General features: G+C 52.3%; 1 protein-coding gene across 2 annotated transcripts in view; it reads left to right on the forward strand.

Annotated features, from left to right (window-relative positions):
• Positions 1–21,955, forward strand: part of Cad96Cb (protocadherin Fat 4-like Cad96Ca) — a 277,322-nt gene that overhangs the window by 77,731 nt on the left and 177,636 nt on the right. For both annotated transcript variants that reach the window (XM_089542420.1, XM_089542421.1), the window contains exon 2: positions 12,096–12,260. In XM_089542420.1, the coding sequence (XP_089398546.1) occupies positions 12,096–12,260 (165 nt within the window). The remainder of the gene's footprint in view (positions 1–12,095; positions 12,261–21,955) is intronic.

Below are 21,955 nucleotides of genomic sequence, written 5' to 3' on the forward strand. Positions count from 1 at the left end.
ATACATACATGCATCCACTGATAAAACTCTAAGCTCATCGTTATTAAATATTTTGAATTGTTCCTACAACGCAAGTTTCTCCAGAGCTCTGTCTGAAAGTAAATCGTACATGCTGTTAAAATAGTAAGAGAGTCTGAAAAGTGAGGTTGTGATCTCACGCGGTAGCACCACCACTTTCGCCGGGCAGAAACTGCACGCCTCCTGTGCAGATTAATGCGCCATGGCGTTCTGTAAAGTTTGACGTCACAATGGGCCCATCTCTCGCCGTGTGATGCGTACGCACATGTCGTCGACAAGCACGCATGCATCACTATCGGTTCGCGCTAAGCTGTTTCTAGCAGAACACAGCTTTCTACTGAGCATCGGTCTGAACATTGTCCCTGTAAACTTGCACAATGTCTCGCACTTAGGGAATTAAAACTTCAAGCCGCAGTAGTACTTGAACCGCAACGCATGCCCTTTGACTCTGAAAACACTGCACAAAACTTGCCGGGCCCATAGCGTGTGCGGAAAGCCGGTCCGCGAAGTATAATAATGAAATACAGCCCTCCTTATGACAACTGCCGCGTCCCAGCACATAATACAAAAAGTCATTTTGAGACTTCAAAGTAAAGACGATGCGTTGCCGAGCGGCGCAGTTCTCCTAAGTGTGCTACCCTTAACTGCTCAGGAGCTTGACATAATTACAAAACCATTGCAAACTAGAGGAGTTGGCCCACCACCTTTTTCCTGATGAACCGCCGCGGAGCTCTTTGGTGGTCCGTCGCGTGCCTTTCGTTCGCGAGCCCATGTCCTTACCATCCTTTTCTTCTGCTGCCTGTTATCTTAGTTAAAGAAACGCGCGCAGCGCTCCCGTGACTGCAACGCCATTTCGACGCTGCAGCGCTGCGTTTTCCACGCAAGGAGTGGCTGACCACTTTGGCGCGTTCAGCTATATACGCGTGGAGCGTGTAACCACCTTGCAAACCTAACGCCTCGAAAGCGCGCTCTCAATATACACCGGTTCGCAGCAAAGTAGCGCACGACGCACTGAGCTCGGGAGTGAGTTGCTGTCCCGTCTAGTAACAGATGAGAATGCCCGCCCCTGGGTGCGGAGTGCTTGTTTCATTGTTGTTTCTGCGGTGAGCTCACCTAGACCAGTCTTCACAACTCTTTCTTGAGAGTACTCTGGGTTGTTGCGCATTCGCTTCGTGTCACGTGCTGTCTTAAGCCGCAGTCTTTAAACGCCCTTGCGACCGTTGTGCAGCTGAATGTCGACGACGATTTCGTGCTGGACGAGCACAAATGTGCATGGCGACCTCTTTATGTAATGTGGGTCTAGGTTGCGTGTTAGGCTGCTATTAGCTCCGCTTGGGTTAGCAAGCGACTCGAGGGACCGGAGGAGACAGCCGACAGCGGTTAATTCCTGGCAGATCTGCTACAAAGACGCGATTTTAGATAAAGCAACTCTACATGGAGTCGGTCTAGTGGCTAATGATCCATTATGATGACGAACAATATCGTGACAACTAGACAGAACAGAGGGACAAAGAGAGAGGGGGGCAACAGTGCCAGTGTTGTGCATTTCTGACCTCTGTGTTCCAAGTATGTAGTCGCGCTGTTGTTCGCCTTCATATCAGCCCTAAGAAAGAACGCAGCCGGTAAATGCCCTAACAGCCCTAACAGTGAGCTGGTTTTGTTGTACAGGTCAACAGTGGCGGGCTTGTCCGTTCAGGTATTCCCAGCTGTCCTTGCACTCTTTGACTGGCAGGTCATCTCCAGGGAGCATATTAGAACCAGTGCGCACTGGACAAATAACATGTACGACTCGTATCTGACGGGCGGATTGTACAGCTTCCTGCTTTTATCCACCGACCTGAACCATACTGTCTTAGCGGCACCTTTCAGTGCTTCAATCTTGCGACCTTGGACACAACAGGGGACTCCATTGTTACTGCAGGCTTTCCTCCCGTGAAATATGAAAATGGCATTCTCGTTTTCCGCCGTGAGAAGAAGCGGCCGAACAGCTCGCGTAGCTCGCGGCGTAAGAAAAAAACGAAGAGATTGAAGATAGGATGAGGGAAGCTAATCCATTGGTCATCCCATACTCCGCGCTGGGTACTGCTTTTGCATCGGCGCCTATGTGTGCCTGCAAATGCGGTTGCAACATCGTCGAGTGAAACTGGGACGCGAGAGATTTGCCAAGGATATGCGTCGGCTCCGAGCAAGGCGGAGAGCGGTCGTTACTTTGAGCCGGTGATAGTAGCTCAGCGCACAACATCCAAACGGAATCCCTGAGAACCATTCGGCCTTCACTCCTCCCACTGCCCTTTTCCCCCCTATGGTTTTGTGTCTGCCCCAACAGGCGTTTGCAAACAAAGACGCACTTGCATGGGCAGGAAGTCAAAGACAAAAACTAGCCCCGAAAACAGAGGGACTACACGCACAAGAGTGTTCAAACTTTCAGAGACGAGATCTGAATGACCCAGAGACTCGACGATCGCTGTCTATACCTATGGCGCGGTCCTTTTGTTAGAGCTCCAGCGGAGAGCCGCTCAGAGCGAGAGGATCTTTCCATCTATATCCGTTCCCCAACAGCGCCGCGCCAACGGCGCCAAATTCCCGTTTCGCACCGAACAAGTCCGCCTCCGAGTTTTAAAATGCCGCGGCAGCGCCGACGCCTTCGCCGCCTTCCACCCCCCTAGCTGCGTAAGACAAAGGGCACAAAGGCGCGGCAAAAGGGGGGGGGGGGGGGGGGGCGGAGAGAATGCAGTGCAGGTCACCCGGACATACGGACGGGGACGAAACGAAGTAGCGAACGGACGCCGCGTGTTTTGTACTCGTGGACGCCATAGTGGCTCGCGGGTTGCCAACTATGGGTCAGTGGAGTACACACAGCGCTACAAGGCAGCTTGCAATCTCGGCCGGAATCGCGTCGCTGTTGAGCGTGGCGGCAGGAGCAACTACAGCAGCGCTCCCTATCGGCATACACAAGCAGTGTACACCGCATCGCCACACTTTTGTTCCTCAAAGTTCGTCTCCTTAACGAAGCCGCACTGGGCCAAAGCGCGTTCCGAGCGCGCGCTCTTTCAAGGCGTCGGCGGTCATTAGGCCCCGCTGTGTACGGAACAGGGACGGGCCCACCGATCGCGGAGTTGCCGGCAGCACTGCTTCGAGTGTGCTTAGAACAATAAGGCACGGTCGACCGCTGTGTGCGAGGGTGTTTACCACTATACACTCTCAGAAAAAAACCGGCCCAGGGGGGAGTAAAGACAACTTTAGTCCTAAAAAGGGCTCTTTAGTCCCTAAATTTGCACACGACACACTCCTTGCCAAAAATGCGCGCCGTGCGCAAACTCAACGGACTAACTGCCGAGGAAGAGACTAACGGGAGGCGAATCGCAGCACAGCAGCACGCGAAAATTGCGCGAGAAGACTCCGACTGCAATAGTACTCGATTTTTGAAGCGCATGGATGTCGTCTAAGGCCAGTGAGGGCACTGCCGCTGCCTGTGACCAGGCGGATACCCTTTTCCGTGAGAAATAGGCTTCGTGCCACCGAAACAGCTGGCAGCTGTGCAAGTGCATAAACATTTACTACGAACTTCAATACGTGTCAAATGTGAGTTGTAAAAGTTAGGGTTGAGCAAGTACACGTAGTTTCATACCGTTGCCGTTGTTTACGAGCTTATGTGATGTTGTAAGTATCGGCGACACTTAGCAGTCAATTCCCTGTCACCGCTCTCCGCCGGCAACAAAAAACGAAGTGAACCATCGCCTTCTATCTTTGTTTTCAACAGGCTGTAATGTGCAGCTGCCAATTGCAAGGAAGAAGACCACCTTATACGCAAAAAAAGAAACAAAAAGAAAACCACTGTTGTGGTTGTGAAGTACCGGCCGTAATGTATACACAGTTCAGCACTTCTTTTTTGGCCAAAACGTGATTTAGACCGTTGTGCGTGCGCATTAAGCTTACCGCGGGTTTTTTCAAAAGCATATGACACCAAAACCACCACACTGTGATAACAATTTGAGCGGTACAGACAGACCGTGTGTGTGTTTCGCATACAAGGCTTTTATTTTCTACCGTGGACTGTCCTCGGTGGTGGCGTAGTCGTATCCGCGCTCGGCTCATAATCCAAAGGTTGTCGGTTCGAATCCTGGTGTTTTCATGTATGTTTATTTCTGTTTCCTTTATCGTTGTTATATGTGTGAAGTTCTGTCCGAAACTATCCCGCTATAAATTACGCTGGAAATCACGCGTCGTTTGCATTTTTTCATTAAATGTCTGCTCCCGGGGACTAACGGTTGCACCCTTTGGAAGTGGACCAACAGTTACACCCTTTGCAGTTAGTCCCGAAAAGGACGATTGCCAGTGGCAGGTCAGTTAGTCCCCAAAAAGACTAACCTCTCGCCCCCTATTCGCCCCTTTTTTCTAAGAGTGTAGGCACCAACGATGTGTACGGAGCATATGCCCTGTTGAGACTGCTGTCTATATTTATTTGAAAACGCTCCAAGTTCGACGTAGGCGCGTACTCAGGCCCCTTCCAGCAGATACGGATAAAAGTGTACGGGCGTTGAAGATAGGTGTCTCTTCGACGCCTCAAATCGGAGGCGTACAACGCGATCTGACTGCGCCTGCCGCGTAGTCTCCCTCTGTATCAGAAACTATAAAAGTGCTTACGCCCATCTGCGCTTTAACGATAACAGCGCACGAACATGGCTTAAGCTCAGTCCGGGACGAGTAGCGAATAGCTCGGCGAACTCGAAGAACGGGCTTTCGGATTTATCAAAACTTCGGCCTCAAACTGCGCGCTCGAAGTTTCGACGGGCGAGACGCTCACTCACGGTTATCAGGAAGCTGACAACCGTTCCTTTCTTCCCGCTCGCGGTGGTCTCCGCCATTATCCGCAGGAGGCGGTGCTTCTTCGAGAAAACATCGCGATTAAAGGAGTTCGACGTTGTAAAGCCTGCACTGTATCCTGGCTTTGCGCGTGTGTCTATATACTTTGGGAAAGGGAAGAACTTTGGTTCGCGATGACCATCTCTTCTGTGCCCCTCCCTTTAAGCTATGGAATAAAACAAAGGGTTTTTCGAGTCGGCTGTTCTTTATCGTCTTATTTTTCTCCGCCCCCTTTACACACCCTTTAGGACTGTCTCTATGTAGACAGCTCGCAGATCGAAGGCCTCTCTGGTTGGCCCGAAAGGATGACTATCAGCCGCAAAGCCAGCAAGAGCCACATGCCATGGCGCGCACGCGTCCAAAGCGCGTTGACCGCGGAGCCGGGGCGATGGATGATGATGATGATGGCGTGCCTGCGATGAGCATGCTTGCAGCAGTAAGAAGGCGTGCCACCCGACCATATATTCCACCCGAGAGATACCAGAAGCGACGCAAGATGCCTGCCAGGCTGGCCTCGATCCACACGAGAGTCGACAGTATAGGAAGAAAAAAGTGGAAGATAAAAGCAATCCAGTGGCTTTGAGGCGCGCACATTACCGCGCGCACGAAGGCAAGAGCTGCATAACTTTCTTTTGCTTGCCCCGATCCAGTCTGCGGGAAGCACAAACTTCGCTCAGTCTTCCTTGTGTGCCTCGGGGACATATTGGACATTACCCGGAGAGCCCGTATACATGGAGTTTCACTTTATGTAACGGTATATGGAAGTGTTACCATTGCGTTGAATTTTTTTTTTTCGCGCCACTTGAAGGAATACTAAAAGGAGCACCATCCAGTTTTGGTTCTTAGAAAGAACCGATCCTAGGATCTTTCTGTAGCTGTGTTGTTGTTTGTTCCACAGAAAAAGACTGGGGTATTGCGGAGAAAATTGGATTTAAGAAGAAAACTTTTTCTCCGCTATCCGATTCGAACTCGTGACGTCATTCTGAAAACGACTACGTGATTACCGTTTGGAAGTGAAGGGTGGTTTAACATGGACTCTGAGATCCACGCCGACATCGCTTGATGTCACTGCAGTTTAGTCGTCTTAACGGCCGGTAGTGGCGCTGCCTGTTTTTCGTTTGTTTGCTTTTTATACAGCTTATAAAAGTTCCGTTTCCGGTGAAAGTCATAGAACTCTGTAATCTATAATGCAGCCCAACTTTTGTTTGGGATCAATATCCCTTTAGTGCATCGCCTGCTCAAGCCGAAGCATGTTCTATGTGCATTCCTTGCAATCAGGTGGCTCACTAAAGCTTAACCCCACCCTGATGGGCTTTTAGGCCTTTATCCTTTTCCTTGCAACGCTATTTACAGCCCTCAAGCGATTAATATTCCGATTTCTTGGCTTAGACACACCCTTTTCAATAAATACCTATAGTCTGCCCTCAGACTTTTCTTGTATTCGTCGTATGTGCAATTTTCGATACCTCGAACGATTTGAGGGGAACGAGCAGAGATTTGTCGCTCTCAGAACAGGTCACTTGCTTGTCCACAATCTTGTTTCCTTTCTTTTTTTCCTCTGCCAATACGGCTGTTTTACTTGAGGGCATACAATTTATAAAGAACCGGACCCTTTCCTCGTTATCCTGGGCAGTACCAAAACAACGCACTAATGATTTTCGCGAGCAATCCAGAATACGAACAACCAAAGAAACAAAAACTTATATATATCGGCCTTCTCGTCGCCGCGGGCACCTTTAGTCGTTTAGTGTTGGCCGCCAGCGAACAGAGCGGGCGAATTCGGTTTTCCCCCCAAAAAAGTGCCCGAAAAAATCGCCCCGTTTCTACTTCGCTACCGCCGCGCCCCTGGCGGCTGTATCGCGGAGGCCAATCTTTCCGAAGAATGCGCCCGTACCCGCGTTCTTTGCCAGTTTTCCTCATTATAATCACGAAGCCACCACCCAGCTAGGAGCGATGCGTTCGATGCCTCCTCGGGGTACATTTGGCTTCGCATGATAATTGGCAGCAGAAAAGAAATAAACGAACGGCCGTTTATATCCGAACTCTGGAGTGCGCGAGAGCCCGCTTGGAAACAAGGCCGATTGTTAGCTAAATTATTGTTTCCCCCTCCCCGCGCATCGGTTCCACGCTGTACGCACGAATACAAGCGGTGTACAGTTGAAGTGGAAGCTATACGCAGCCGACGCCTACGAGCGTGTTCTTAATGTTCCTGTTCGTCTCTGTACACAGACGCTGAGAGACGACACTGAAACTACAATAGCACGTGCTTATCGGGACTTGTACGTTAAAGCCGGTGTGTACGCAGTGCATCGAGAGCTCTCTTTGTGCTTCGATGCGCCTGCGGTCACGACTGCTACACGAGCACGGATTTTATGGTAGCCCCAGCGAGCGCCGCTGCTTTCGGAGCCGAGGCGTGAAACATCTCGAGCGTGCTTCCAATTACGCCGATTGCTGCTGCCCAGCTCCTCACCCTTCCCTTTGCCTCTGAATGCCCGATAGCGTGATTGGCCGTGGTAACACACCTTCGAACACCACCGTGCGTGCGATGGCAACGCATCCCCTGGTTTCCTTTGCATACGGCTTTGTCGTGCGGGTGATGCTCATAAATTAGTTTCCTCCCATCACTGTCGATGTAGTTTCTGTTTGTTTGTTTAATTTTACTTCGATCCTTTTCGGATATAGAAGCCCAAGCGACGTCCGAAGTGGTGTGGCCGTGCTTCCCGCAAGGCTTGATCACGCGCGCACGCATTGTTGTGGCGAGCCGTCCTTGTCGAGACCTCGAAGGGTGGGGAGAGCCGGAGAGCAGTTGCCGATTCGAAACGTCTTCATTGTTTCTCTTTCTCCTTGCTTTATCGAGCGTGCCGCGTGTTCGTGAATGAAGCGAGGGCGTGTCTAACCCGGTTTCTTTCCCCGGGCCGAACGTTTTTCCCAGGCGATTTTCTACTGCGGCCAGAGAGCACGAATGGCATTGCGGTGCACGGGGAAAGCAGAGCGGGGCATTGCGCTAGTAAATTTCAGGTTCTTCTACTCTCCTTGCACCAGCGGTGCCCCGCCAGAGACGGGTTGGTTTCAACTCGAAGACTGAAGCTCTTCGCACCAGGGGTGCCCCGTCAGTGACGGTCTCTCGATGTGTTGACACGCAGGGATGAAAAAGGCAATAACTGAAGATTTATATACAAATATGTACAATAGATACAAGTTAAGACACTTGAGACAAATTAAACGGCAAAAGGACAAACAACAAAAAGGGCGGATCTGGCTAATACTAGGGGAGGCCCCTCTCGGCGTTGCCGAAGATGCGTTGCATCTCACCTTAGCGCAGAACCCCGCTTACAGCTCCGGGGCCCGGTTTTAAAGCCCTAAAGGCCCAGCCCACATTCAGTAACTTCCAATCATGTTGCGCTCTTAACATGGTTGGTTCATCCAGGGCATGGCCAGCCCTCCAGCTTCCGTAAGGTAGAGCGCTCTCTCCACCACAAAATAAAACAAAAACACAAATATACATTCGTGCCAGAACGTGCTCTAATCGGTTCCGCGGGGCGGGTGGACACCCGTACTTCCCGGCGCGTTCGCGAGCGGCCGCGTTCCAAGAAAGGAGACGCTCCGCTTTGAGTGCCCCCAGCCGCGTTCCAATGACCCCCGCGAACGCTACCGATACCTTACACGCCCTTCCCAAGATTCTACAAAGGGCTCAAATGCCACTTTTAGAATTACAAACAAAAGGGATCGGTGTCTGACACGAAACTACCCTTCGGGTGACATAACATAAACAAAACGTACACATTCAAATGCGCGTTTCACACCTGTAAAACCAGCGCATTCACCGAAGTCCAAGCTGTCGCGCTGCGACCAGTTGCACGAACAAAACCAAAAACAACAAAATGCACACGGGCACCAACACAACATCACGCAAAATGCACACTTAAATACACACAGTGGCATGCCTGCCGTGCGCCGTAACACAGCGTCCAAGTTGGTGCGTTGCACCCAGTTCGCCTGCATGCACGCCGTCGTCCTGCTCGCGAATGAGCACACAGACACAGACACTCGCGACTGGAGCGTTCACAGCACTCGCCCAATGCCCACGTGAGCCTCCTTAGTCGCACCGAGCGTCCCTGTGTACAGTACATTCGAGCCACCACGTGTTGTCAGTAACACAATTAACGCCTAAACGGTAAGTCACTCATTAGGCTGGCGCCACAACGGGGCGCGAACTGAAAAGATGGTGCCCTCCAGGATCAAAAACGTCCCGGGTTTTGATGGGTCTAAACCCCTCACTACATGACGCACCTGAGGACCCGCTCTCTCTGGCGCGCCGGTACGAACCGCGTGCTGCGTAAGGAACATCTCTCTTGCCGAGTTCAGCTGTAACAGTGCGGCCGGCTTTGCTGAACATAATTTGGCGTACCGCAGCACGGAACGTACTGTTCCACGCGCCGACATTCACTGTGAAGGCTATGCGCCTGTCCCCTGGTACTTTGGAGCGTTTGGAGCTATTTGCACCGTTCCTGCACTGGCAAACATTTAAATCACCGCTCCCTGCTTGATAGACGCTGGCCGGCATCGTGGCATCGTCTGCTGCACGAGCTGACACGCCGTCGCTTGACCCGAGCTTGCCTTGCGGCAAGTCGCCACTCATTTCCGGGTACTCAAATGACCTGGCCAGACACACATCGGGTGCGTTCCACAACTGTGTGGCGCTCTGCCCGGTCGGCCCAGCAAGCCCGCCTCCGTTCCCTGGTTCGCATGGAACGCTCTTTCCATCAATGACGCTACGGGGCCCTTCATGCCCTATGACCGACACAGTGTGCGGTTCCAGCAACGCTAGACTTTCTCCTGTCACTAGGTCCGCGATCTGACATCTGTCGTCGCTGGCCGTTCCCTGCTGAGCTAAATGCTCTTTTCCGCAGCTTGCTTGAGACTGCGTTTTTGGAATTGTGAGACTCACTTCCAACAATCCTGAGCACGCGTCCGCGTCCCTGGTGTCATTTGGGATTGAGCTAACCTGGGCGGCCGTGTCGTCGGCGTGCGCGTTCACCGCCTCTGATACCGCGACGCTGCGTTCCGTCAGGCTGCTTTCTTGAACTGCGACTCCAGCTTCGCAGAAATCTGGCTCGGAGCAGTTCTCCCTGCCTAGTTGATTAGCTCTCCTTGACTCCTTGAGCTTAGCCAGCTCAAGCTCTAGCTGCTGGCGCCTTGCTTCCAACGCCTGCAAATCTGGAGGTTTTTCCTCGCATAGCGGCGCCTTTCCTCCATTAACTTTTGCAAGCTCAGCCTGATAGTAAGCTAAACGCGCCTTCGCCAATTCCACTCGATGCCTCACATCGAGTGAGGGCTGGCATGGATAACTCTCCATACCGCCGTCTGTATCCCTCAACTGTCCTATCGGCTCGAACACAGGGACGTGAACAATGCGACCAAGGAAACTCACGGTTTCGATGCGTCGATCCGCATTGCCAGCTCCTTGGCGTCGGGGTCCACCGCCACTTTCCCCGGACGTTGCGATGAGCTGTCGCACGCCGCTGGTCCGCCGCCGGTGATCGTCGAGTTCCCGACGCGCTGCTTCCTTGACCGGACGCAGTCCCGCGTCGCTGGACTACTGCCGTGGTCCTTGCGTCCTTGCCGCCGTGTCTCCGCAGGTCCGTTCACGAACGCTGACCTGTCGCCTTGTCGTCACCTTTCTCCCTGCCTTGTCTTCTTCCTGCGCCGTCTTCCGATGGCCGCAGGATCCTGTCGACTGCGCCAGTAAAGTTTCACACAGGTTCTTTCGTCTTCCTTATTGCACCAGGGGTGCCCCCGCCAGAGACGGTTGATAACTCGAAGACTGAAGCTCGATCTTCGCACCAGCAGTGCCCCGTCAGAGACGGTCTCTCGATGATTCGAGACGCAGGGAGGAATACAAGTTAAGTTAAGGCACTCGAGACAAATTAAACGGCAAAAGGACAAACAACAACAAAAAGGCGGATCTGGCTAATACTAGGGGAGGCCCCTACTCGGCATTGCCGAAGATGCGTTGCATCTCACCTTAGCGCAGAACCCCGCTTACAGCTCCGGGGCCCGGTTTTAAAGCCCTAAAGGCCCAGCCCACATTCAGTAACTTCCAATCATGTTGCGCTCTTAACATGGTTGGTTCATCCAGGGCATGGCCAGCCCTCCAGCTTCCGTAAGGTAGAGCGCTCTCTCCACCACAAAATAAAACAAAAACACAAATATACATTCGTGCCAGAACGTGCTCTAATCGGTTCCGCGGGGCGGGTGGACACCCGTACTTCCCGGCGCGTTCGCGAGCGGCCGCGTTCCAAGAAAGGAGACGCTCCGCTTTGAGTGCCCCCAGCCGCGTTCCAATGACCCCCGCGAACGCTACCGATACCTTACAGCGCTCATTTCAGATCGGGCTTTGTTATCGGTTTAGAAACACTGCGAGACGAAGAGACGCGGGAAGAACTGAAGAAAATCGACGACACCGTGCGAACGGCAATCAATAATGGTGGATCAGCAAGGGAGGAGAACTCACGCGATGTTTATAGTGGTTAAGCCCGCTGGACCTCTAGCTACAGTCGAGCCCGGACTTTGTGTTCGTAAAACAACGAGTAAAAACCTTTATAAATGTGCACGTAACGCGAAAACCTGTCGATCATTATTTGTGTGATAGCGGTCGGCCACTCTCGAGGCTCAAAGAAGACGACCGTTAAAGGGACTGTTCTTTATTTTTTTATTTCTCGTGCACCCTAAAGGGTGCGTAAAAGGTGTTGCGGCGTTGCAGCAACGAGATACTACCCTTTGTTCATTGCTACTTTATATTGCGCAATGCAGAGTGAATACAACTTCGCTAAAAACATCCCGTCAGCGTCCTTATACGACACTGCCGACGTTGCACTTATCGCATTATGCTCTCTGTAAGCCGGACGCATTTCGTATGTGCGCCTCTACAGAAAGCAACGACGATTAGAAAAAGACGGAAGAGAGCCGTAAGAGGCAAAAAAAAAAGTAAAGAAAGACAACGAAACGGCGATAAATGGACGGCGTCGTATACTGATGCGAGGCTTTCACTCAGCGCGGTCCGGCGTTGCGGCGTACCGGGCTGGTCGTTGGCGCTGTAAAGAGCGAGAGTGGCCGAGGCACAATGAAAACGTGGTCGCGCCGTACACTGTAATGGCGTAAATGTGTGCCGCGCGCATCATCTCACAACAACTTTCTCCCTCTCTGTTTCCCAGCTGCGTGGAAGTGGAGCGGCGTCATGGCGGCAGCGACTTCCGGTGCGCGCACAAAATGGCGGAAGCCGGAGTTCCGCTTTCTCGGATGGCTTACCATGGAAATCGTGCTGCTCCCCCTCTTGGCTTCTGTCGGCACACTGGCCCAGACGACCACGTCCAGTCAAGGTGAGAGCTTTGAGTTTTGCAGGACGAGCCACGCTAGACGTGGCAATGAGGTGAGGTGGCGTCAGCGGCTTCGACGTTTTGATCAGCCTTAGAATGGTAGTCAAGTGGCCGTTTTCATCGAAGAATCGACGAGATCTACGTCGCTTCACACAACATAAAAAAATGTCTCGCTACTTGGTCATACTGACTGAAAAGTGGTACGCGGATATCAAAACAACGACGAATAGAATCTTCTGTTCTAAGCAGACAGGAAAAATCGTTTTTTATATTTGGTATTTGGGGAGTATAAAGCGTGCGGTCGCGTCGGATGACTCCATCTCTATTTAGTATTCCTGCGATCAGCCATTAGATGTTGGCACGCTTAAGAATACTGTAACAATGACTCATTTTATGTATACCACTCCCTTTTTTTTCCTGAGTAGTTTCTGTATTTTTCTTTTTGCAGTGGAACTAGACATACTCTGCAAATGTCGTGACTATGTGCAATATTTCCGGAAATTTTGCAATGGAACACACACTTAAACTAGTACCGAGAGATCTAATTTAACCGTAAAAAATTACATATTTGTATGTATCGATAAGAGAAGTTTCTATTTTCGACAAGGATGGTCTTCTGTCTTAACAAGACGGCCAAGGTATACCGGGTAAGGCAAGCATCGACTAGAGAGCAGTGCAAGAATTTGTTTTAAGCACTGGTTATCTTAACAACCTGTCGTGTCCGGTCGCTGTGTTGAATGCAGCGAAAGACGCACACGGTACTTTAAGACTTCGTTTATTTAAAGCCGATGAGGGTGCGACCAGCGTCGACCGAGGCAGGAGCCGAACTGGCCGCCCGAAGAAAGGAGGGAGTGGAGAAGCGTCCACGGGAGGGAGTGGCTTCCCAGAACAGGAGGAGGGTGCGGGGGCGCACCGTGGGGGGGCATCCGGCGACAGCGTGCGACGAGGGGCAAGCGGTCGTTAGGAGGAGGATGCGAGTGGTCGTTAGGAGGAGGATTGAGTGGTCGTTAGGAGGAGGATGCGAACTGTCGTTAGGAGGAGGACGCGGGGGCGCACACACACAAAAGCAATAAGGGGACACAACACTTCCTTCCCCCTTAGAAAGTTGCCTGGTATCGTGCAGGGGGTCGGCGCTCACGCGTGGAGGCGCGCTGGCTTTGTGCGCTCGGGGGAGAAACACTTGTAGGCTGGCTGTTGTTCGCTGTGTCTCCTAGGTCTGTCCTGGGGGAAGTCTCTTCTTCCGGGAAGAGGTGCCAGGCTATGTGGGAAAATGGTGCACGTGTTCTCTCCGCTGGCGGACAGCTCTCAGACGGCGTCGTAAATCTACGCAGCTGGTTGAGATGTCGGCGTGCTACTGTGCCATGTATGTTGACGAGCCAAGAGCGCATGCCTATGCGTCTGACAATTGTAGCTTCCTCCCAGCGTGGCTTTTTCAGAAACTGTCGGGCGAGGACGCGCTGCCCCTCATTAAGCGTGCCGCAGCGCGGAATTGCTTTTTCTTCCCGGAACGTCTCTGCCTTTGGCTCGGGGAGGATGGCTGTGAGCTGGGTTCGCATTTCACGCTCGAACATCATTTTCGAGGGGGTCTCGCCTGTTGTGCTCTGAACCGTCGTGTGCTGCTTGAAGAGAAAGCGCGCAAGGCGGCGCTGCAGCGAGCCTGTCTGATCTCTTTCAAGGGCGCGTTTTAGCTCGGCTACGTAGCGCTCGGCTTGTCCGTTTGTCGCTGGGTGGTAGGGGGCCGATGTAACTGATGAGATCCCGTTGTCGCGATAAAACTTGAGGATCTCCGCAGACACAAACGGTGTTCCGTTGTCCGACACTACCTTGCGCGGCAGGCCGAACGTTGCAAATAGTGATCGGAGGTTGTCAATGACTGCTGCCGAAGTCGTCTGTCCCATTTGCCTTATCTCAAGCCACTTTGTGTAGGCATCTACGACCACAAGGAAAGTGCAGCCCTCAATTGGTCCTGCAAAATCAATGTGCAGTGTGTGCCATGGTGTGTCTGGCTTTTCCCATTCTGGGACAGGAGCTTTCGGCGGGGCGCTCCGGCTGCTCTGGCAAGGCTTGCATTCTCGCACCACTGTTTCGATGTCGTTGTCAATGCCAGGCCACCACATGTAGCTTCTGGCACACTTTTTCATTGCAACGATGCCCCGATGTCCGGCGTGGATGAGAGACATAGCTTGTGCGCGTAGTTCTCTCGGCATCACAACTCGGGACCCAAATATGATGCAGCCGCGATGGGTGCTCAACTCTGTAGCTCGCCTGCGGTAAGCGTCGAAGTTGTCCCCTTTGAGTTTATGCACGTTGCCTTGTTGAACAGCTGTGTAAACTAGCCGGAGAGCTGCGCACTTCTGCGTAGATGCTGCAACTGTGCCTGCTGTAAGCGGAGGTTCTGGCAGTGCTTCGAACATCAGAACGTCTCCTGGTGGAAATGGTTCGTCAACAGTTGCGACTAGTGGCAGACGGCTTAGCGCATCGGCGTTTTGATGTTTACTCCCATTGCGGTAGACCAGAGCGTAGTCGTACGCTGAGAGTTTGATGCACCAACGTGTCATTCGGGGAGACAAAGTTGGTGGCATAGGCCTTTGTGGTCCCAGAATGCCCAATAGCGGTCGGTGATCGGTTATAAAGGTCACCTTCCGGCCGGCAATGTACTGGTGAAAATGTGTCGCCGCGTAGACGATGGCTAGCCCTTCTTTGTCAAGTTGCGCGTAGTTGCGTTCTGCTTGCGACAACGTACGTGAGGCGAAGGCGATGGGAGCTTCCCTTCCTTGCTCGTCAGTTTGCGATAGAACCGCGCCGACTCCGTACGGTGATGCGTCGCAAGCCAAAAGCAGAGGCTTCCTTTCGTCGTAGTGGCGGAGGACTGTACATCTTCGAATCAGGTCTTTCAGGGCATCGAATGACTGCTGATGGCGTGGCGACCATGTCCATGTCACATCTTTCCGAAGGAGTTGGTATAAGTCGTTGGCCAAGGTAGCTCTTTGTTCCAAGAACCGGTCGTAGAACGTCAAGAGTCCGAGAAAAGCCTGTAGCTCCTGCTTGTTTGTTGGAGCTCGTGCTTCTGTGATCGCTCGCACTTTGTCCTCGGTAGGGTGAATGCCTTCCGCATCAATTCGGTGTCCCAGAAATTGCACCTCTGGCACCGCAAAACAGCACTTCGATTTGCTTATGCACAAATTAGCGTTTGCTAGCCTTTCGAGAACGAGCTCTAGGCGCACTGCATGCTCTTCAGTGGAAGTGCCACTGATGATGACATCGTCAAGGTAGACACAAACTCCTGGGATGCCCTGAAGCACTGTCTCCATGAATTTTTGAAATATGGCCGGGGCAGCAGCTACGCCAAAAGGCAGTCGCTTGACTTTGTACAAGCCTTTCAGTGTGTTAATTGCCAATAATTCAGCAGTTGACTCGCTCACCTTCAGCTGCTGATACGCCTGGGTGAGGTCCAATGTGCTGAAGACTCTTGCGCCACGTAGTACACTGAATACTTCTTCAGGTGTCGGTAGCGGGTAAGAGGACGCTTTAGTCGCAAGATTGACGGTGCTCCGGTAGTCTCCGCAGAGGCGTATGGTTCCGTTCTTCTTGCGAACTACGACAAGTGGTGTGGCCCATTCTGAATGCTGCGTCGGCTCGATGACACCTTGCTGCTCCAGTTTGTCCAACTCTTTTTCAACTGAATCTCGGAGAGCAAACGGCACCGGCCTGGCCTTCAGAAATTTGGGTTGCGCGTTGTCCAACAACTCCAGTGTGACCGGGGGCCCTTCGTTTCCTGGAATCTCTTCCGAGAATACTCTTTCGTATTTCTCTTGCAGTTGCTCAACCATGTTCTGGCTCGGCGTCTGGTGTATGCCGCATATCATCACGCCTAGTGGAGAAAACCAGTTTCTCCCTAGAAGGCTTGATCCTGTGCCCTTCACAACAAGCAGAGGTAGCGTATGGGTCTGGCCGTTGTAGTTAACCTGCACGTTGGCAGAGCCCAATAGTGGCAGATTCTGTCCTGACCACGTTCGCAGGTGCGTGTCGTCTTGTTGCAGGGCGGGTGCGTCAGATGGCCATGAAGTTCGGAACGTGTCCTCACTGATCAGAGTACAGGCTGCGCCGGAGTCCACCTCGAACTTAATCAGCTGGTGATGTACGCTTACTTCTGTAAAAATCTTCGGTCGCGTGCCGAGATTCATGGTGTTCAGGTCGTACAACACAGATGGTGTTGCTGATGTTGTTCCATGGAGATCAGATAGCGGCGTATTCTCTGAGGCGTTGACGCTGTGATTAGGCTGGGAAGGTGACTTTATCTTGGCAAGTCTCCGTTTCGTAATGCATGCTCTTTCGATATGCCCTCGCTTGTGGCAAAAATTACACGTGGCTGACTGGAATCGACATCCCTGGGGGTTGTGTTGGTCGTCACACCGCCAGCAGCGTTGTGCCTTTTTGACCGATTTTACAACAACAGAAGGCTTGCGCACCTGGTTGCTTGTCTGGTGTACCGGCTCGGTGTTCCGGCGAATCCCTCTCTGCTGGTGACCGGCGCTCTCCGCTCGAACGGCGATGTCGTAAGCTTTGCTGAATGTGAGGTCCTTCTCAGCGAACAGGCGCTGCTGCAGTGACTCGTCACTCAGTCCGCACACAAATCTGTCGCGTAACATCACGTCCAAGGGAAGCATGGTGGTGTTAGCAGAAGAAGCTGCGTCTCCCTCCTGCCCGGTAGCTGTTGTTGACAGCGTTCCAAAATTGCAGTCGGCAGCGAGCTTCTTGAGCGCGGCTACGTAGGCGCTCACAGTTTCTCCTCCCAGTTGATCTCGTCGTTGGAAGCGAGCCCGGCTGTAGACCTCGGATGGCCTTGGGTCGTAGTGCTTTTGCAGCGCTTTTACGATGTCGTCGTAAGACACTGCCGCTGGTGTGCTTGGCTGAATAAGGGCGCAGACAGTATCGTAGGTCTGCTCCCCGCACAGCGTCAGCAGGTTGGCCCTCTTCAAGGCTGGGTCTGTGATGTTGTTAGCTTCAAAGTAGAACTGAAGGCGTCCAACCCACGATGACCACGATGAGCCGTTGAACTCTGGTATCTGATTGGGAAACCCTCGCGTAGCCATGGCTTGTCAATAGCGTTGCGTAGCGCGGGTCGAATCCACTTTCTCGTCGCCACTGTCGTGTCCGGTCGCTGTGTTGAATGCAGCGAAAGACGCACACGGTACTTTAAGACTTCGTTTATTTAAAGCCGATGAGGGTGCGACCAGCGTCGACCGAGGCAGGAGCCGAACTGGCCGCCCGAAGAAAGGAGGGAGTGGAGAAGCGTCCACGGGAGGGAGTGGCTTCCCAGAACAGGAGGAGGGTGCGGGGGCGCACCGTGGGGGGGCATCCGGCGACAGCGTGCGACGAGGGGCAAGCGGTCGTTAGGAGGAGGATGCGAGTGGTCGTTAGGAGGAGGATTGAGTGGTCGTTAGGAGGAGGATGCGAACTGTCGTTAGGAGGAGGACGCGGGGGCGCACACACACAAAAGCAATAAGGGGACACAACACAACCAAAAGCGTAGTGTCTGATTCACTGTCCTCTAGCTTTGAAGTGGACCATTATGGCGTGCCTCGAGACGATCTTCATAAATCCGTCCTCGGGACACTCGCGATAAATTGAACTTGGCCTGTATCGACAGAATGCCGCGTTTTAGTGGTAAGGACCCATTTTCACTGAAAAGAGAGCTTTCACAAGGTAGAAAACGTGAAAAGAAATGCAGTGCAGGTGCCGCCACAACCTGGCGTTTTCGTGAGGTACCTACGGTGACGTCAAGGCAAACAATCGGGGATCCCTGGGACCGGGCTTGACGTCATGAGTTAGAATTTAGAGGCACGAAAATTTTTCATTCTAACTTTCTGAGCAATCAATGCATCTTCTGCTGCCGGACAAGCATCAACAAAGCCAGAATGAGCAATAAAATTGAATTTTTTTCTTAAAAGAAATGGATGGAGTTGTCAGAGTCCCTTTAATGATACCTTACAATCAGGCGCGACAGGTACAGACTGATGAATAGGCGTTTGTGCAGGATACAATAAAACGAGAGTAGCAGTGTTTGTACCGTTGCGCGCGCACCCCGTGTTCCTGTGAGGGCTTCCGCTCTTGTGAAACATTACACTGCTGCAATGTAGCGCTGGCCAGCGGCGCTCGACATTGTCGCTCTTCACCTCGTGTCATTCGAAGACAATGATCGCGTGCGACGGAAGTCCCCGAGCGTTAGAAATAAAAGATAGCAGCCCCGCCGTACACAATAGCAGCCATGTACTCGATTGCGTGCGAAGGTTGGGAAACACTTTGCGCTGACCCCGTGGCTGGCTTACTTTCGCTCCTTCCTCCACTTGTCCGGAAGAATGCCTGGAAAGCATGTAAAGAGGCGCTTCCCACACTTGCCTGACCCGAGAACACCTTATCCGATCGCCATCGGCATCGGGGCTGATTTAAATGCGCTTGAGTGGGCAGAGCGCTGTCATTCGTCATTGAGAACGAGAAAAAAAAAAAAAGGTGTGGAAACCTCCGGAAGCCAGATGTTGCGCCCCTAGACGTCGCACGTAACGAGGCGATCGAAATACAGCAGTTTAGGATAAAGGTGTAAAACTTGAAGCGGATAGGCGGCCACGCCGCAGGTGCGCGCTCGACATTTATAAGTATGTCCTTGGTAACTTCAGCGAAAGTTTGAAATAAGAATGTCGAAGGCAATGCGTTTTGCAAGTAAAGTAATAGGAAAGGCAAATCTGGGACGACCTCAGTCGCTGCGAAGTCGCGTGGCAACTTTACTTGACTCCAGGAATTGATCTGCTATAGCTCGGTTGCTAAGACACGACTTCACGGCTGCTGAGCACAAGGTCGCGGGTTCGAATCCAGACCCCGGCATCCAGCATTTGTATGGAGGAATAAATGTAAAATTGCCCGTGTGCTCTGTGGTGTTAATAGTTTATGGGGGTTTAACGTCCCAAAGCGACTCAAGCTATGAGGGACGCCGTAGTTAATTTCGACCACCTGCGGTTCTTCAACGTGCACTGATATCGCACAGTACAAGGGGCCTCTAGAATTTCGCCTGCATCGAAACCCACGTGTTTCAAAATCAAACCGCAGAAAGGTGTTCGCTACAGCGTCTTTCATAGTCCAGCCACAGCTTCGAGAAGCTGTACTCTGTACACACAACACAGACATCCCCGGCCTTTTCACTGTAAGTCAATACTGGACTGACTTCTCGTGCTTATGCGGCGCCAGTCATGAGTTCGAGACATGGAACGCGCTGCAGGGTTTGATTGCCTCGCACGTATGTCACCACGAGAGCTTTGGCCACCACAGTCGGAAGCAATTGTTGCCAGAGGTTTTTGTCCTCTATGCCGAACCCAGCAGCTTGTAATACAGGTATAGTATACGGGCGGAAAGCATCCTGCTGGATCAACGTTTCTGAACACAGCTTATTTCTCACTTCTTCCTTCAATTTATGGGTCTGTATAACGCCCGGCTTCTTCCTCTTCGTCAAAAGATCCTACGTCACCCTTGTACTCGCAGCTGAAGGGAGGATTTTGGCGTGCCGCTCAAATCCTCTACGTAATTTGGTCCATGATGCCCGAGGGTGGAGCGATTGTCCAGTGCTACCATGCGCTCTTCCTTGATTATCGTTCTTTCGCCGTCAGGCACCACAGGTGAAAACATTCGCATAAACAAGTTTGAAATCCGACGCGTAGAAACACCTTTACGGCCGACCCTCCATGGCCACTTCCGGCGTGAAAAGTGAAAAGCAACTATCGTTCGCTGTCTCTGCCCTCGGTCCGTTTGACTTATGCCTCTAGACGGCCCCTCCTCCCCTTTCTTTTCAACCCCCCCCCCCCCCCCCCCCCCGCACCAATCGCAACCTCGATCTGAGACGCGAACACCTGTCGCGATTCTCTGCACCGCCTTTAGGGCCGTATGCGCTCTCAATGGATACGGTCAGCTCGGCCGTGCCCCGCTCTCTTTCCTCGGCAACTAGCGTAGAGAGAACAACAATGCGTGCCGCCACGCACCCGGGCCGAGAAAACCCGCATTAACTGTCCGCAGCGACCGCGAGGTATGAACCGAGCTCTCGCCCCACCGCTGTCGTCTGCACCTCGCAACAAAGGCGAAGCAACGGCCGAGTCGGGCGAGGCCTGCCGACGCGCGTGTCGGTCCGTGTGGGTTCGACAAATTGTACGCTATGCTTGCCCGGCGCGCCACCGAAGAAACGGCGAAAGAATGAAGGAAATGGACCGTAGTACGTTCGCATAGTGGTGTCGAACAACTGCGAGCTTCTCGACGCTTGCTCTTTTGAATTTCCAGTATACACGCACACCTTATCGGTCCCATTCGGTCGAACCGCCATTGCTCCTGGTCGGGGAACGCCAGATGGAAGGCTGCCCTGACAAGACTCCCCCAGCTTGTTAGGAAGTATGCATCTTTCGTAGCACTCTTTCGCTCCCGCGGCTTTGAAAAGCGTGAGCGAGGTTTCGACAAGAGAATGCGGCGGCCGTTTGGCGAGACCAGACGGGGCAGCCTTTGCAGCGTCCGGGACCGTGCAATGCGGAACGTGTCCGAGCCGTTTGTCTCGCGCGCAGTTTCGCCTCGCGTTTTACGCGCCTTGTTTCTCGTCGATGTTGTCTCCGCTGCGCGATGCGTGAACTGCCGAAGGATATGGGCTAGACGGGTTTGCTGCTGCGCAAGACGCAAGACACTACACACGTTTTCCGCGCGCTTAAAAGCTGTGACGGGGAAATTGTGTCCTGCGAGAAACAGGTCACCGATAGTTGCTGTGGTACACACTCGCTCCATCGTTGCCTTGTATACTCCTTCTAGGCGGAGTTTTTCTCTTTCTTTCTGCGTAATATCAGCGATTGGCTTGCTGAATTGGGGCTTTTAAACCGAACGTGGCTTACCAAAACCGCGGAAACGATAACGCTGAGAGACACTTTGTATCGGTGTTCCATTTATAGCTCTCCTTATAGGAATAGGGGTAGCTTTTCAATATAGCTGGTTTCATTTTCTGATGCGCCCGCATTCTATAGCAAAAAAAAGTCCCTTGGTGAAGCAAAAAGTACGAGGTGTATTGGTTGGGGATCTAAGACAAGCGTATACACTAAAATCAGGGGTTTTCTTTTCTTCTCGCCGTTTTTTATGAAGTGTATCAGTTTTATGTCTGCGTCGAATCTGAAGATGGCTTGATTCTAGTTTAGCTAAAGTTTCGGGGAAATGCCAAAAATACCTATCATTTAATCAACGAGCTCTGCTTCCTGCGAAAGACCTCTGAAATATCATATTAACGATCGGCGAATTCACCCTCTTACAGCGTTTGCATTCAAACCGGAGCCGATGCAATGGCCAGTTCTCTTGTCACTCAAAGAGAGGAAAAACAATAACAAAGTGACCTTTACCCCTCTGGAGGTGCGAATGTCAGAGAGAGCAGGGGTCTGCGAATTTCTGATGCCATTCGCAGTCTCTAGTAACTCTTCTTTGGCAGGAGTGCGGGGTGTGTGATGCGCTTATGCCTCTTTACTCGCATTAGCTGGTGTAAAAATGCCCGTGTGCCATGGAATGTAATTATAGTCTAACGCCGGACCTCATCATTACGGCATCCCTTAAAGCCCACATGAGGCTTCGCCACGATGAATCCCACGTATCACACCATACCATACCATACCATACCATACCATACCATACCATACCAT

The sequence above is a fragment of the Amblyomma mixtum genome, chromosome 5 (genome assembly GCF_055824585.1).
Source record: "Amblyomma mixtum isolate Tamu chromosome 5, ASM5582458v1, whole genome shotgun sequence".
In the NCBI taxonomy this organism is placed as follows: Eukaryota; Metazoa; Arthropoda; class Arachnida; order Ixodida; family Ixodidae; genus Amblyomma; species Amblyomma mixtum.